This window comes from Arachis stenosperma, chromosome 6 (genome assembly GCF_014773155.1).
Source record: "Arachis stenosperma cultivar V10309 chromosome 6, arast.V10309.gnm1.PFL2, whole genome shotgun sequence".
NCBI lineage: Eukaryota > Viridiplantae > Streptophyta > Magnoliopsida > Fabales > Fabaceae > Arachis > Arachis stenosperma.
The window spans coordinates 133,545,053-133,563,377 of record NC_080382.1 but is presented as its reverse complement, the minus strand read 5'-3'; the positions used below and the strand labels follow the sequence as shown (position 1 = coordinate 133,563,377).

At 34.9% G+C, this 18,325-nt stretch overlaps 2 protein-coding genes and 1 long non-coding RNA gene across 3 annotated transcripts; all 3 read left to right on the top strand.

The window, feature by feature from the left end:
* The first annotated feature begins 2,623 nt into the window (after nucleotides 1–2,623).
* Nucleotides 2,624–4,826, top strand: LOC130932625 (uncharacterized). Its single transcript, XR_009067501.1, has 4 exons — nucleotides 2,624–2,789; nucleotides 2,876–2,930; nucleotides 3,019–3,147; nucleotides 4,548–4,826. It is a non-coding gene; the product is annotated as an uncharacterized LOC130932625 (long non-coding RNA).
* A 1,257-nt stretch (nucleotides 4,827–6,083) lies between these two features.
* On the top strand, nucleotides 6,084–7,049 carry LOC130934686 (uncharacterized). The gene has a single exon (XM_057864228.1). The coding sequence runs from the start codon at nucleotides 6,084–6,086 to the stop codon at nucleotides 7,047–7,049; it is 966 nt and encodes a 321-aa protein (XP_057720211.1).
* An 8,398-nt stretch (nucleotides 7,050–15,447) lies between these two features.
* On the top strand, nucleotides 15,448–17,906 carry LOC130934684 (uncharacterized). Its single transcript, XM_057864227.1, has 2 exons — nucleotides 15,448–17,304; nucleotides 17,409–17,906. Exons 1-2 carry the CDS (start codon nucleotides 15,448–15,450, stop codon nucleotides 17,904–17,906), a joined length of 2,355 nt encoding a protein of 784 aa, XP_057720210.1.
* The last annotated feature ends 419 nt before the right edge of the window (nucleotides 17,907–18,325 follow it).

Genomic DNA, 18,325 nt, shown 5'->3' with positions numbered 1-18,325 from the left:
GAATTATTAATCAAAATAAATAAAAAAGAATTAATATAAAATAAAATCATAGAAAAATATTAGTAAAATTAGGATACAAAAATAAAAATAAAAATTTACAAATACTTTACATGTAGTACAAAATAGAAAAGAAAAAAAGAGATATATAAAATAATAAGATGATAAATGAATTAATTAAGTTCATTTATTTCATTGCTTTATATATTATTTATTAATTAATTTAATATTTATTTCGATCAAATTAAATAATAAATTAGTTATAATTAATTTGGTTTAATGAATCAAACAAAATTTAAAATAATTTGATTTTTACTCTAATTAAATTAAATATTTGAAGTTATGATTAATGTAATTTAATATATCAAATAAAATATTAAATGATGAAATATTTATCCTAATCAAATCAAATTACTTAATTGATTAGTTATAATTAATACAATTGAATGAATCAAATATATTAAATTAAAAAATAATTTAGTTAAATGGTGTCTTAAGGACACATTTTAAAAATATTTATTTTTCAACAAATTTTATAAAATATTTTTTATAATATTTTTAATCTATGGTCTAAAGGCACAGTTATAATAACCCATTAAAAAGTACTTAATTAGTTAATACAAATAATTAGTATAATTGATTTAGTTCAATAAATTAAAAAAAAATAATTGTGAAAAGAAGAGATAAAGAGAAAATAAAATTAGAAAAAACATATAGCCATTAAAAAGTAATAAAAAAGATACACATTATAACATAAACCATCTAAAAAGATACATATTATAAATTTACATATCATATTATAATTTTAACTCAACTCCTTAAACACATTATAACATAAACCATCTAAAAAGATACACCAAATTAACGAATATCACATGGGTCGTCACAACATACATATACTCTAAATTGTCACAATATTTCAAATAAAAAGAGCATCAATACAGAGAAATCAATGAATATAACTAAAATAAAGAGCAACAAAGAGACACACAAAAAAATAATAATAATAAAGAGAATTAATAATAACATTAACATATAAACCACATACACGAACAATGTATATATTAATTGTGAATCACAAAAAAAGGTAATATATATATATATATATATATATATATATATATATATATATATTATAAAACTAAAATTATAGTAAGATTATTTAAAAACAATGTAAAGATGATACATCTTTTTTGTTAATCAGAAGTTAAAAGAAAAAAAGTATGCGCTTAATAATAAGTAATTAAAATAAACAAAAATTTTTAAAAAAATATAAAAAAAATAAAATGTATAAATAAAGATAAAAGAAACAAAAAATAAATAAATTACAAAAATTGTATCCTAAACACGTGAGAGAGGAAGGGAGAGAGGGAGGGAGGGAGGAAGAGAGAGAGAGAAAAGAGAGCGAATTAGTAAAAAATATTTGATCTTGTATAAATAGATGGTATTGAGAAAAATAAACTAATTAAATTAATTCATATATTTCATTATCGTATTTATTATTTATTAAATAATTTGATATTTATTCCAATCAGATCAAGTATTAATATAATTAACCAAATTAATTAATTGATATAATTAATTATAATTAATTAATTCATATAAATTATAATAAATATTGAGATTTGAATGTCTAATCAAATTAATTAATTATAATTAATTTGTTTTAACGAATTAAATGAAATAAATCAGGAAAAACCTCAAAAGCATGTCACATCAATTTCATCATTAAGTGAAAAAATCCGATTTTTATATAATAGAATAGATAAATAATAAAGATATTTTCTTAAATTAGTATAATTATACATTATTCATTAAATATTAATTGTAATATTGTAATATAATTATAATAAAGATATTTTTATAAAATAAATTTATTTAGAGAAATATAAATTGGTTATTAATAATCGGTGTTATTATCATATTATTATCATATTATTATTATTATTATCAATATAATTAAAATGATTAAAAATATTTTCGATTGATAATGGATAAATAGTTTAATAATGCATTAAATATTGATTTTATATAACTATAATAAAGATATTTTTTAAATTAGTATAATTGTATATTATTACTTAAATACTAATTATAGTATAATTATAATAAAGACTAGCGGCTCAACAGGAACTAGCCTGTTCAGCCGCTTTTCTATTATTGTAAAAAAATTAATTTTTATAATTTTATTTTTAAAATTATAAATTTAACAAAATAATCTAAACATTAAGAATAAAAAAATTTAAAAACAAAAATAAAAAATTTATAAGTTATTTAACTTTTAAAAAGTATAAACATTATAAATTTAAAGTAAATAAAATATTAAACAAACTTATTATGTTGTTATTATGTTGTTATTATGTGTAACTGTAAACCCCGGTTAAATTAGTAGATAATTAGTCAATAAATTAATTTTTAATAAGGAGGATTAAAAATGCAAATATTATATCAAAATAGGGTAGAGCTCATCGAAACGAGAATTTTGACACTAATTTCGAAGAAAACGGTCCAAGATTGGACCGAAAGGACCGAACCGATTGAACCGGACTCGAACCGGGCCGTCAGTTCAACCGGACCAGCCCTATTAAATGAACCCAGCTTTGTCTTCTCCCTCATTACTGCAGCAACGAAGCTTTCAGCTTCCAGGGAGAAGAGAAACGAGAAATATCCCATAACCCTTACGTTAATTTTCAACTCCCGTAACTTCTCCGTCTGAGCTCCAATCGCCGCACCGTTTGTGGCCACGCGTTCACCGCGTTGAGCTCTACATTTCTACCGGAACAATTTCATAGGTAACTTGCTATTTTCAGCCTCTCATTTCCCCAATTTTCGAGTTTTGAGAAGGGGTATTAAATTTCTTTGATTCCTGATGTTTTAGGATCCAATTAGCTTGAGAAAAACGTTTACTCTTGCTTATGTGAAGCTTGGGTAAGGTGAGGATACGATAATTTTATTTTAATTTCATTGAATTTGAGATTTGAGTATTAAATTAGATATATATGTGTTATGAATGTGTATTAGGTTATGAATAAATAATTGGAGCTTGAAATTGTGAATACTGGAACTTGGAGGAAGCAGGTTAGTTGAGGTTTTGAGGGCTGTGTTCTTTTAGGAAAATTGTCTTGGAATAATACTTGAGAATCGGCTAAGGTATGGTTTAGGTTTCTTGCATTTAATATATAATATTCTGTGAAAACTTAGGCTAGATGACCATAGGATAAGTTGGATTGCATGTGTATATTTAATATTTAGTATCCTGTTGATGAATATGGTTGGTTTGGTGCTTAAGGATTAATCAGTTATTTAGTGAATTATTGATTTTGAGGTATAATTATTGTGGAGGTTGTTGTGATAATGAGGTATTTTCTGTTATGAGCCTAGGATTTGTGAACTATGATTCTTAGTTGAATTTTGGTTGTTGGATTTGAATTTTGTATGAGTATAATTGTTGATCTGAGGTAGATTTATTGTGGTGATTGTTATGATGATAAGGAAGGGTATGTTGGATTGAACAGAAAGCAGGTTTGGACCCGAAAAGGGTGACAAAGTCCGAGTTTTAGAGGAGATGCTGCCGAAATTTTATAAAAATTAGAGATTTTGTTTATATGATTATTTAAAAAGATTTAGATTCAAAAGTTATATGGTTTGATTTAGAGTTACTAAGAAAATGAGCATGTTTTAAGTTTGATTCATTTAGAAAAGAATGAACTATGTTTTGAATAGGAACTATTGATAGACGGAATGGGAGGTGTGACAATGAAGGATAAGGATTGAACATAATAGACGTATAATGATGAATGAGATGCGATTGAGAATGATGTGGATGTTGATAAATTATAATTGAATTATTTATATGGCTTATGAATTTGAATAATCTGAGATACGAGATTCCCTGGATCAAGTGTCGTGGCTTGCCACCACATGTACCAGGTTGAATACTCGATACTCTGTTGACCCTACGACGTAAGTGTGACCGGGCACTATATAAATTTCCGGGTATGTTACCCCTATTGAGCAATATTGATTATTTGAGATAAAGCTATGCATAGACTCTTGGGGATGCACGTCGGGGGACAGTCTAAGTGTAATTCAGACTTGTCGGGTTGGCTGGATAACCGACAGATGAGCCTCATCAGCCATAGGACAGGCATGCATCATATGCATATTACTTGAATTACTTGCTTGTGCTTTAATTGGGTGTGTCTACATGTACTTGCCATGTTAAATGTGTATTTGTTACCTGCAGTATTTGTAACCTTCTTGTGCTTGCCTTTATCTGTCTATTTGTCTGTGAAAATGCATGATGGAGTTGGAGGTATGGAGGAATGACAGTATGAGATTTAGAATTAAGATTAAGTTAAGTTAGGTATAGATGCTCATAGAAAACCACCTTTTATGGCTTCTGTTTAATACTTTAAGCTCTATAATCTGAGTGTCGGCGTTATAGGATTGCCTTTGGCATTCCCAGGACCTTATATATTATGTGTGTGGCACCTTTAACATACTGAGAACCTCCGGTTCTCATTCCATACTATGTTGTTGTTTTTCAGATGCAGGTCGAGAGGCATCTCGTTAGGTGTCTGGACTCTTGAAGCGGAGTGGTTACTGGGTTATTTTGTTATGATATGCTGTATATATATGTACTTAGCTTTCTCTCCACATAACTTATTCTTTTTGATCCTCCTAGAGGTTTATGGAGAGGCAGGATTTTGTTTATGTACATTTGGGTTTTGGATATGTATATATGTGTGTATATTCTCCGGCCAGTCTTGACTTCACAGGCTGAGTCAGGAGCTCGTTATTTTGTATCTTTGACTCTCTATTCTTGTTTTGGGTTACTTTACACTTGACAGCTGTAGCTTTCTTAGCACGCAAGTTAACTCATTTCTCGAGCGTTGCGCTTTTATATTCGCGATTTTTTTTATTTCCTCTATTCTTCAAAGCTCCTAACATATTATAATTCTTCTGCTATTATGTGTACTCATTTTATTTTAGAGGTCGTAATACCACACCACCTCTGTTTTACGACTTAAGCATAAAGCTTAGTGTGGTAAGGTGTTACAGTAACAATATAAAAATAAAGATTTAGAAACATTATTTACAATTAACAGTTTAGAAACGTTATTAAGTTTATTTTTTATTTTTAATAGTATTTAATTTAAAGCAAAGATAAAAATTTATATTCAAAACACTCTTTATCTTCAGGCATAGTTTTAATTGATAATTTTTTTTTTAAATTTTATATTTAATTTTTTAAACAATCTTTAAGTGCATTATTCTTTCAAAATTATTAATTCATATTTGTATTATATCGCCTCACTATATCAAACACTATTCTTTCTCTTACTCTATACATATACATATCATTGTCTCATCGTCACTATTATATCAAACATTATTCTTTCCATCCACATCCTCTTCTTCCAATCGTTATTAATTATTACCAAGTATCATCATCGCAACTTTTACTCTTGTCTATCATTTTAATTTATAACTATCTATTGTGTTAACTTTTATGAGTTGTTGAAATTTTGCTAAAAGAATTAAGACGTAAAGCATTTAAAATTTTTTGAAATTATCAAAATTTGATGTCAGTAATCCTAAAACACAATATCAAAATATATTATTTTCAACCAAAATAATAAAAAATAGTACATAATTGTAAATTTTTTAACTAATAATTATAAATTTAATTTGCAATTTATTATAGTACCTTAGGACAGAAGACAACCATTATTATCCACATTTGACTGCTACTTTATAAGTTTAATATTTATTTTATTGTGCACATCAATTAAACTATAATTTATTATTTCATTTTACATGTTTTAAAATAACGCCGTCGTATTATAAGGATGAGATTAATTTTCATAATCTAATACGAATCTTCTTATTATTTTGTTTGTCATTTAAACACTATCTATAAAAAATAGTTAGTTAAAGTGAAACACTATATAAAGAGAGACAGAAAACTTTTAGATTTATCTGATCAACTTAATATCACTTGTTTGGAACTTAAAACATTAGACCTGCGATATTGAGACTGATCAACTTAATATCACTTGTTTGGTGTGTATAGGGACCAGATGTCGACTCGCGGACGCGGTCGCGGGCAAGGTAGAGGTAGGACAGGCACCGTTACTCCTACCCCCATAGGGACTGATCTAGTAGACTTTATGGCTGCCCTGGGAAATATAGCTGCAGCTATGCAGGCGACAGCTGAGGCACTGGGTAATCAGATAAATCAGGGTTATCATGGAAATCATAATGATGAGGATGGTCCTATGACACTTGCTACAATTCTTAAAGTTCATCCTCCGACCTTCAGGGGAACCTCAAATCCCACTGATGCAGATAATTGGATTCAGGCTATGGAAAGGGCGTTACAGGCACAACAGGTTCCTGAAGAGCAATGGGTTGAATTTGGAACTTATCAATTGCAAGGTGAAGCTCAGTATTGGTGGCAGAGAACCCGACGTATCCTACAGCCTGATGGTATTGTAATTCCTTGGAAAGTTTTCCGGACAGAATTCTATAAGAAATACTTTTCTAATTCAGCCAGAAATGCCAAGGAACTTGAATTAATGCAGTTAAAACAAGGACAGATGACTATTGCTGAGTATACTAGTAAGTTTGAGGAGTTGTGTCGCTTTTCTCGTATCTGTCAAGGTGCGCCTGAAGATTTTGCTGAATGGAAATGTATTAAATATGAAGGAGGTCTTCGGAGTGATATTCTGAGCTTCGTTGCTCCAATGGAGATCAGGGTGTTTTCTGAATTGGTGAATAAGAGTAGGGTGGCTGAGGATTGTGTGAGGAAGGCAGCAGCAGAGAAAGAGAGTTTGAGGGTACCTTTTCAGAGGCCTTCAGGGAGGAGCTTTGCTCCGAGAGGTAGGAATTTCAAGCGTGGAGGCTTTGTTCCGCAGCAGACTCAGGGTCAAGGTAATTACAGAAGGCCGAATACTAATGTCAATCAGGGAAGAAGGTTTGGGAAGCAGCCACAGCAGGATCTGAATTGTCAGAAGTGTGGAAGGTATCATCCTGGAGTTCCGTGAAGATTAGGACTTGGAGTATGCTATTCCTGTGGACAGCCCGGACACATGGCCACTAATTGCCCAGAGAAGAAGAAATATGAGACTGGTAGGGTGCAGCAGCCGAGAAGAGTATACACCACTTCTACCATAGGTGCTGAGGGATCTGAGACACTGATTAGAGGTAATTGTGAAATGGCTGGTAAAATCTTAAATACTTTATTTGATTCAGGAGCAAGTCATTCATTTATTGCATTTGAAAAGGCCCATGAGTTAGGATTGAGAATGGTGGTTTTAGGGTATGATTTGAAAGTATATAATGCTACTCATGAAGCTATGGTGACTAGGATAGGATGTCCACAAGTTCCTTTTCGAGTACAGCAACGTGAATTTGTGCATGATTTGATTTGTTTGCCTATGACTGGTCTTGATCTCATTTTGGGATTGGATTGGTTATCCAAGAATCATGTTTTGCTTGATTGTTCTGAGAAATCAGTACAGTTTATGCCAGAAGGGTCAGAAGCACTGGTTGTGGTGAATAGTTACTATTTGAATTCTATGATAGTAAACTGTTCTGGAATTAAATGTCAGGGTATTATGTTATTAACTGCGGGAGTATCAGGTGATGATCAGAGTTTAGAGCAGATTTCGGTTGTATGTGAATTTCCAGATGTGTTTTCGGATGATATTAATGAATTTCCACCTAATCGGAAAGTTGAATTCGCAATTGAGTTGGTGCCTGGAGCCGGCCCGATTTCGATTACTCCTTATAGGATGTCACCTTTAGAAATGGCTGAATTGAAAGCTCAGCTGGAAGATCTGTTGGGTAAGCATTTTATTCGACCAAGTGTTTCTCCGTGGGGAGCACCAGTGTTACTAGTAAAGAAGAAGGATGGGAGTATGCGATTGTGTGTCGACTATTTGCAGTTGAATAAGATCACTGTGAAGAATAAATATCCATTACCTAGAATCGATGATCTAATGGATCAGTTACAGGGTGCCGGTGTGTTTTCTAAGATTGACCTGCGATCCGGGTATCATCAGATAAGGGTTAGAGATGAGGATATTCCGAAAACTGCTTTCAGGACACGTTATGGTCATTATGAGTATACGGTGATGTCTTTTGGATTAACTAATGCTCCGACCGTATTTATGGATTATATGAACAGGATTTTCCGACCGTATCTGGACAAGTTTGTTATTGTCTTTATTGATGACATTCTTGTTTATTCTAAGTCTGAAGAGGAACATGCTGAACACTTGCGAACTGTGCTGCAAATTCTGAGAGACAGGAAGTTATATGCTAAGTTATCTAAATGTGAGTTCTGGAAGAGTGAAGTGAAATTTCTCGGCCACGTGATGAGTAAGCTGGGGATAGCTGTGGATCCTGCTAAGGTAGAAGCAGTGATGAATTGGGAGCGACCAACTTCAGTGACAGAGATCAGGAGTTTCCTAGGTTTGGCGGAGTATTATCGGAGATTTATTAAGGGATTTTCACAACTCGCCTTACCTTTAACTAAATTGACTAGGAAGGATACCCTTTTGTCTGGACTCCGGAATGTGAAGAGAGCTTCCAAGCATTAAAGCACAGGTTGACTACTGCACCTGTATTGGTATTGCCCGAATCAAGTGAACCGTTTGAAGTGTACTGTGATGCATCACTGAAGGGTTTAGGGTGCGTTCTGATGCAGCACCAGAATGTTGTGGCATACGCCTCACGACAGTTAAGGCCACATGAGATGAACTATCCGACACATGATTTAGAACTTGCTGCTGTTGTGTTTGCTCTAAAGATCTGGAGGCACTACCTCTATGGCGTTAAGTTTCATATTTTCTCAGACCATAAAAGTTTGAAGTATCTTTTTGAGCAGAAAGAGTTAAATATGCGTCAGAGGAGGTGGATGGAGCTTTTGAAAGATTATGATTTTGAATTGAATTATCATCCGGGAAAAGCGAACGTTGTGGCGGACGCTTTGAGTCGGAAGTCTTTATATGCAGCTTGGATGATGCTACGGGAGGAAGAATTACTAAGGGCATTTCAAGGTTTGAATTTGGGAATTAGAGAAGAATATGGAATCCTGTATTTGAGTCAGTTGCAGATTTCAAGTGATTTTAAATTAGAACTTCTGAAGGCTCTTCGAGATAGTGAAGCGTTACGTAAGGTATTACCAGCAGTTGAACAGGGAAAACCGTGGAGAGTGTCAGAAGGTCAGGATAGTTTATGGAGGTTCAAGAACCGGATTATTGTGCCTAATGTTGGAGACCTGCGACAAAGTATCTTGAAGGAAGCTCATAAGAGTGGGTTCTCAATTCATCCAGGGAGTACTAAAATGTATCAGGATCTGAAAGCGATGTTCTGGTGGCTAGGTATGAAAAATGATGTGGCATTGCATGTGTCTAAATGTTTAACGTGTCAGAAGGTTAAAATTGAGCATCAGAGACCATCAGGAACCCTTCAGCCTTTAGAGATTCCACAATGGAAATGGGAGAGTATCGCAATGGATTTTGTGATAGGTTTGCCTAGAACCCGGTCTGGTTGTGACGCTATTTGGGTGGTTGTGGACCGATTGACGAAATCAGCTCATTTTCTTCCTATCCGAATAAGTTGCACAATGGAAGAATTAGCTCGAATGTATATTAAAGAGATTGTCAGATTGCATGGCGTGCCTTCTACCATTATTTTTGACAGGGATCCTCGCTTTACATCAAGATTTTGGGGAGCTTTTCAACGTGCATTTGGGACTCAATTAAGTTTAAGTACTGCGTATCACCCTCAGACAGATGGTCAGTCAGAGAGAACTATTCAGACCTTGGAGGATATGCTAAGGGCTTGTGTTTTGGACCAGCCAGCGAGCTGGGATCGGTATATGCCATTAATAGAATTTGCTTATAATAATAGCTATCATGCGAGCATTGGAATGGCTCCATATGAGGTTCTATATGGCAGGAAATGTCAATCTCCATTGTGTTGGTATGAAACTGGAGAAAGAAGTTTATTAGGGCCTAAGATGATAGCTGAAACTACTGAACAGATAAAGAAGATTCGTAGTCGAATGCTTATAGCCCAAAGCCGCCAGAAGAGCTATGCTGATCAAAGGCGAAAGCCTTTGGAATTCGAAGAAGGAGAACATGTCTTTCTGAAAGTTACACCAACCACTGGAGTGGGAAAATCTATTAAGACTAAGAAACTAAATCCCCGTTATATTGGACCCTTTGAGATTCTGAAGAGGATTGGGCCAGTGGCTTATAGAATCGCCTTACCGCCATATCTTTTGAATTTGCACGACGTATTTCATGTGTCTCAGCTTAGGAAGTACACTCCTGGCGCAAGTCATGTTCTGGAACCAGAACCAATCCAAGTAAGAGAAGATCTAACACTTCCAGTAATTCCGGTCAGAATTGATGACACTAGTATTAAACGATTACGCAGAAAGGAAGTATCATTGGTAAAAGTAGCTTGGAGTCGAGCTGGTATCGAGGAACATACCTGGGAGCTCGAATCGGATATGCGAAAGGACTATCCACATCTCTTTTCAGGTAACTATATTTGAATTTTGAGGGAAAAATTATTTATTAGGTAGGTAGGATGTAAACCCCGGTTAAATTAGTAGATAATTAGTCAATAAATTAGTTTTTAATAAGGAGGATTAAAAATGCGAATATTATATCAAAATAGGGTAGAGCTCATCAAAACGAGAATTTTGACACTAATTTCGAAGAAAACGGTCCAAGATTGGACTGAAAAAACCGAACCGGTTGGAAACCGGACCCGAATCGGACCGTCGGTTCAACCGGACCAGCCCTATTAAATGAACCCAGCTTTGTCTTCTCCCTCATTACTGCAGCAACGAAGCTTTCAGCTTCCAGGGAGAAGAGAAACGAGAAATATCCCGTAACCCTTACGTTAATTTTCAACTCCCGTAACTTCTCCGTCTGAGCTCCAATCGCCGCACCGTTTGCGGCCACGCGTTCACCGCGTTGAGCTCTACATTTCTACCGGAACAATTTCATAGGTAACTTGCTATTTCATTTCAGCCTCTCATTTCCCCAATTTTCGAGTTTTGAGAAGGGGTATTAAATTTCTTTGATTTCTGATGTTTTAGGATCCAATTAGCTTGAGAAAAATATTTACTCTTGCTTATGTGAAGCTTGGGTAAGGTGAGGATACGATAATTTTATTTTAATTTCATTGAATTTGAGATTTGAGTATTAAATTAGATATATATGTGTTATGAATGTGTATTAGGTTATGAATAAATAATTGGAGTTTGAAATTGTGAATACTGGAACTTGGAGGAAGCAGATTAGTTGAGGTTTTGAGGGCTGTGTTCTTTTAGGAAAATTGTCTTGGAATAATACTTGAGAATCGGCTAAGGTATGGTTTAGGTTTCTTGCATTTAATATATAATGTTCTGTGAAAACTTAGGCTAGATGACCATAGGATAAGTTGGATTGCATGTGTATATTTAATATTTAGTATCCTGTTGATGAATATGGTTGGTTTGGTGCTTGAGGATTAATCGGTGATTTAGTGAATTATTGATTTTGAGGTATAATTATTGTGGAGGTTGTTGTGATAATGAGGTATTTTGTGTTATGAGCCTAGGATTTGTGAACTATGATTCTTAGTTGAATTTTGGTTATTGGATTTGAATTTTGTATGGGTATAATTGTTGATCTGAGGTAGATTTATTGTGGTGATTGTTATGATGATAAGGAAGGGTATGTTGGATTGAACAGAAAGCAGGTTTGGACCCGAAAAGGGTGACAAAGTCCAAGTTTTAGAGGAGATGCTGCCGAAATTTTATAAAAATTAGAGATTTTGTTTATATGATTATTTAAAAAGATTTAGATTCAAAAGTTATATGGTTTGATTTAGAGTTACTAAGAAAATGAGCATGTTTTAAGTTTGATTCATTTAGAAAAGAATGAACTATGTTTTGAATAGGAACTATTGATAGACGGAATGGGAGGTGTGACAATGAAGGATAAGGATTGAACATAATTGACGTATAATGATGAATGAGATGCGATTGAGAATGATGTGGATGTTGATAAATTATAATTGAATTATTTATATGGCTTATGAATTTGAATAATCTGAGATACGAGATTCCCTGGATCAAGTGTCGTGGCTTGCCACCACATGTACCAGGTTGAATACTCGATACTCTGTTGACCCTACGATGTAAGTGTGACCGGGCACTATATAAATTCCCGGGTATGTTACCCCCATTGAGCAATATCGATTATTTGAGATAAAGCTATGCATAGACTCTTGGGGATGCACGTCGGGGGACAGTCTAAGTGTAATTCAGACTTGTCGGGTTGGCTGGATAACCGACAGATGAGCCTCATCAGCCATAGGACAGGCATGCATCATATGCATATTACTTGAATTACTTGCTTGTGCTTTAATTGGGTGTGTCTACATGTACTTGCCATGTTAAATGTGTATTTGTTACCTGCAGTATTTGTAACCTTCTTGTGCTTGCCTTTATCTGTCTATTTGCCTGTGAAAATGCATGATGGAGTTGGAGGTATGGAGGAATGACAGTATGAGATTTAGAATTAAGATTAAGTTAAGTTAGGTATAGATGCTCATAGAAAACCACCTTTTATGGCTTCTGTTTAATACTTTAAGCTCTATAATCTGAGTGTCGGCGTTCTAGGATTGCCTTTGGCATTCCCAGGACCTTATATATTATGTATGTGGCACCTTTAACATACTGAGAACCTCCGGTTCTCATTCCATACTATGTTGTTGTTTTTCAGATGCAGGTCGAGAGGCATCTCGTTAGGCGTCTGGACTCTTGAAGCGGAGTGGTTACTGGATTATTTTGTTATGATATGCTGTATATATATGTACTTAGCTTTCTCTCCACATAACTTATTCTTTTTGATCCTCCTATAGGTTTATGGAGAGGCAGGATTTTGTTTATGTGCATTTGGGTTTTGGATATGTATATATGTGTGTATATTCTCCGGCCAGTCTTGACTTCACAGGCTGAGTCAGGAGCTCGTTATTTTGTATCTTTGACTCTCTATTCCTGTTTTGGGTTACTTTACACTTGACAGCTGTAGCTTTCTTAGCACGCAAGTTAACTCATTTCTCGAGCGTTGCGCTTTTATATTCGCGATTTTTTTTTATTTCCTCTATTCTTCAAAGCTCCTAACATATTATAATTCTTCTGCTATTATGTGTACTCATTTTATTTTAGAGGTCGTAATACCACACCACCTCTGTTTTACGACTTAAGCATAAAGCTTAGTGTGGTAGGGTGTTACAGTAACAATATAAAAATAAAGATTTAGAAACATTATTTACAATTAACAGTTTAGAAACGTTATTAAGTTTATTTTTTATTTTTAATAGTATTTAATTTAAAGCAAAGATAAAAATTTATATTCAAAACACTCTTTATCTTCAGGCATAGTTTTAATTGATAATTTTTTTTAAATTTTATATTTAATTTTTTAAACAATCTTTAAGTGCATTATTCTTTCAAAATTATTAATTCATATTTGTATTATATCGCCTCACTATATCAAACACTATTCTTTCTCTTACTCTATACATATACATATCATTGTCTCATCGTCACTATTATATCAAACACTATTCTTTCCATCCACATCCTCTTCTTCCGATCGTTATTAATTATTACCAAGTATCATCATCGCAACTTTTACTCTTGTCTATCATTTTAATTTATAACTATCTATTGTGTTAACTTTTATGAGTTGTTGAAATTTTGCTAAAAGAATTAAGACGTAAAGCATTTAAAATTTTTCGAAATTATCAAAATTTGATGTCAGTAATCCTAAAACACAATATCAAAATATATTATTTTCAACCAAAATAATAAAAAATAGTACATAATTGTAAATTTTTTAACTAATAATTATAAATTTAATTTGTAGTTTATTATTATAGTACCTTAGGACAGAAGACAACCATTATTATCCACATTTGACTGCTACTTTATAAGTTTAATATTATTTTATTGTGCACATCAATTAAACTATACTTTATTATTTCATTTTACATGTTTTAAAATAACGCCGTCGTATTATAAGGATGAGATTAATTTTCATAATCTAATACAAATCTTCTTATTATTTTGTTTGTCATTTAAACACTATCTATAAAAAATAGTTAGTTAAAGTGAAACACTATATAAAGAGAGATAGAAAACTTTTAGATTTATCTGATTTGCTTCTTAAACCTCACTTAATATATTCAAATTTAATAACTTTGATGGTAGTAATTCTTTGTAATTAGTCAAAAAGTTTCAACTTTCTCTTTCTCTTTTTAACTCTCTTTACGATTTTGAACAAATTTAATTTTGTTATTAAAAAACTAATTTTTAAGTTTAGAATATTTTTAACTTCCTATATATAATAAGTATCTTTTAAATTATCTAATGCATAAAAAATTACAACTTTTCATGTATCTTAAAAGTTAAAAATTAAAGTTAAATTATATTAGTTTTTTTTATTAAGTAAAAAATAAACATTAAGTGTAAATGATATTAGTTCTTATATTAAGGTAGAAAAACTCCATGAAAGGATAATATTAAGTTCCATGTTCTTATATATGAGAACATGTACCATTTATTATATTATATAAAATCTTCGTACCATGTAACAAAAGGTGAAAATCTATAAAACCAATATAAAGAGTTGATCACGACTTTAGTTTCTAATTTTTTTGGACTATATTTACTCTCTAACAAACCATTTCATAAAGTAAATTATAAAGACAAAATAGTCATAAAATTTATTTTGAAAAATCCAACAACTTCACAGGAACATCAATGTCTTCACATTTTTTACCATCTTCATGTTTTGTTTATTTCTATGTTAGTTTTACTTTATATCCTTTATTTTATCAATGTCTTTGTATTATTCACCATCTTTATGTTTTGTTTAATTTTATATTAGTTTTAGTTTATATCCTTTTTTAATATTGTTACTTACTTTTTAGATATTAAAAATTATTAATATTTAAATTAGATTGAACTTTTATTTATATTAGACTAAATACTAAATAATTTTTTTAAAAAAATAAATTATACATAATAACTTATTACTATTAAAATAAGTTGGGGGACCGAGGCCGCCACTCGCCCCCCTTATGTCCGTCCCTGACCGTGGCTGGCAGTAGAGGTTTACTTGGAACAGAAGCTCAACGTAAACCGTGGTAGGTAGCCACAGTTTACCCTTAGTGAATGAAAGATGAAAACCGCTGGAAGCAGCCACGGTTTATGAAGACAAATGTGCATAAAACATGTCTGGCAGCAACGGTTTATGAAGGATCTCCAATGGGCATAAACCCTTATAAGCTAGCACGGTTTATGAGGAGAGAAATTCTATATATACGTGAGTGAGATTCAAGCTGGTGAAGAGATCATTATCAATGTCAAGTGAGGAAGAGAGTGTTCTTATCTTAGTGCATTACTCTGGAAAAATCAAAAGAAGCAAAAAATATGGTGTGAAGTTCACTGACAGAGAACCATTGAGTGTATTCATTAGTTCATCAAGCACTTTGTCGGATGTCAAGAACAGCATCTTGCAGAAGCTTGGGGTATTTGGGAGCAAGTTGGTGAAGAAGATATTCTACAAGATTTTCATCGCAGTAGTCTCAAGCGGTGTTCAGTATGATACGTTCGTGTTAGCGGCTGATGAAGATATTAGGGTTCTGTTTCATTGCGTTAGGAGTTTTCCAGAGGTCAGAATACACGAGCTGTATGCGAAGTTGGAGGTTGCCGTCAATAGTTCTGGGGCATCGGCTCCAGTTCATAGCTCGACTGCCGTAGGCGGTGCGTCTTGTTCGATGCCTGCGGCTCGGCCATCTGTTCTGCAGGTCGCATCCCCTTCTTTTGCGGCTGATTTAGAACGAACAGAGGCAGTTGGTTCTGTACCTTTGCATAATCCTGGGGTCCGGCAGCAGGCATTTGAGGGGGATACAGGTCGTGCCATAGTTCATGAAGTTCAAGGTTTCGGGGAACGTGATCGAGTAGAGAATACAATGCGGGACGATGACTCTGACCAGGAGCATGTAGATATCTTTGGGGACAGTGATGATGACACAGGTGCTAATCCACATGCACAACAAGCACCTTCAAGTTCTGGCACACAGCAGTACCCTCCACACTTCTCCACTCTAAACTTGGAGGCTTTGGGTCAACAGGCAGACGGAGGTGCTACAGTTAGGGGTTCATCTACAGAATTTCAGATTGGACAATCATTCCAGAATAAAGATGAAGCTGTACTGAGTGTGAATGACTATAGCATCCGTCGAGGTGTTGAGTACCGAGTGTTGGAATCGGACCATCTGAAGTATCATGGAAAATGCAAGGAGTTCGACAAGGGTTGTAGTTGGTTGATTCGAATATCGCTCCGTGCACGAAAGGGCACTTGGAAGGTTAGGAGGTACAACGGTCCCCACACTTTCTTGGCCACCTCTATTTCCAGTGATCACTGTCAGCTTGATTACCACATTATCTGTGCGAGGATTTTTCCATTGGTTAGTGCAGATGCTGCAGTATCGATAAAGGTGTTGCAACAAGCAATTGAAGCTGATTACGGGTTCAAGCCCAGTTACCGGAAGGTTTGGATGGCAAAACAGAAGGCAGTTGCACAAATATATGGAGACTGGGAAGTGTCTTATGTCGAGTTGCCATGTTGGATGCTAGGGGTGCACTTGACGATGCCCGGGATAGTTACTGTGTTGAAGACCTCTCCTGTTCGAGTTGGGGATCAGCTTGATGAGTCAACAGTGTACTTTCATCGTCTATTCTGGACATTTTCACCTTGCGTTGAGGCCTTCCAATATTGCAAGCCGCTTGTGAGTATTGACGGTACCCACTTGTACGGCAAGTATGGAGGCACCTTACTGTTGGCGATTGCGCAGGATGGGAACTCGAACATCCTCCTGATAGCATTCGCGCTTGTGGAGGGGGAAAATATGGAGTCATGGTCATTCTTCTTGTCCAACCTACGAACGCATGTGATGCCACAGGAGGGTATCCTTGTTATCTCCGACAGGCATAATGGCATCAAGGCTGCACTTGAGAATCCCGAGAATGGTTGGCTGCCTCCACGTGCTTATCGTGCGTACTGTATCCGTCATGTGGCAGCAAATTTCAACCTTAGCTTCAAAAGTAAAGATGCCAGGAAGATGCTGGTGAATGCGGCCTATGCAAAAACTGAAGTAGGGTTCTATTATTGGTTTGATATCATGCGGACTGAGAATCCAGCCATGTGTGACTGGGCAAACCGGATGGAGTATGAGAAGTGGACCCAACACGAGGATAGCGGTAGACGGTTCGGGCACATGACAACCAACATCAGTGAATGTGTGAATCTGTGTTAAAGGAAACTCACAACCTCCCGGTCACTTCGTTGGTTAAGTCCACCTACGGGAGGCTTGCTGAGCTATTCGTGCTCTGGGGACAAACAGCAGAGGCGCAAGTTGGATCTAGCCATGAATTTTGTCAGGCGTTGGTCAAGGCTATTGAACGGAACGTAAGAGACTCAAGGTGCTTCATCGTCACGTTATACGACAGGCACCAGTCAGAGTACACGGTGGCCGAGACGACACCGACTGAAAACTTCTCGCTAGGTAGCTATCGAGTCTCCCTTAAGGATAACACATGTGATTGTGGCTACTTTCAAGCGCTCCATTATCCATGTTGTCACGCCATTGCATGTTGCGCCCACTCGCGGCTGAATTGGGCATCATATGTTCACGAAGTGTATCGTATGAGTGAGGTGTTCAACGTTTACAGGCACGGGTTTGTTCCGCCCATCCCAGAAGGCCTATGGCCCCCATATGCCGGACCAACTATCATTCCTGATCCTAACATGAGGTGAGCGAGGGAAGGTCGTCCGAACGCAACCAGAATCCGCGGTGTCATGGATCAGTCTGTTGAGAACCAGCCCAAGCGCTGTGGCCTCTGTCGGTAGCTCGGTCATACGCGGAGGAACTGTGTCCATCGAAGAGATATTGTTGGCGGGGATAGTTAGGATGTCTTATTTTGCGTGATGTAAGGTTATTGTCTAAATTTTATTAGTGTCCGTTAATAGCATTAGTGTTATTCATCTGTTTATATAGCGTCAATGAATGTCGTTTCTTTGTTTAGTTGTTCAATTGGAACCATGTGTAGCACACTGTCATCTGCTTGACTTTATTCTGCAGAGGTAACTCCCCAAACAACTCGCGAAACCACACCCATGCCGGTCTTCCATTTTTCATCAGATTCTCAAACTCACTCAGGCACCCACTCACAAGC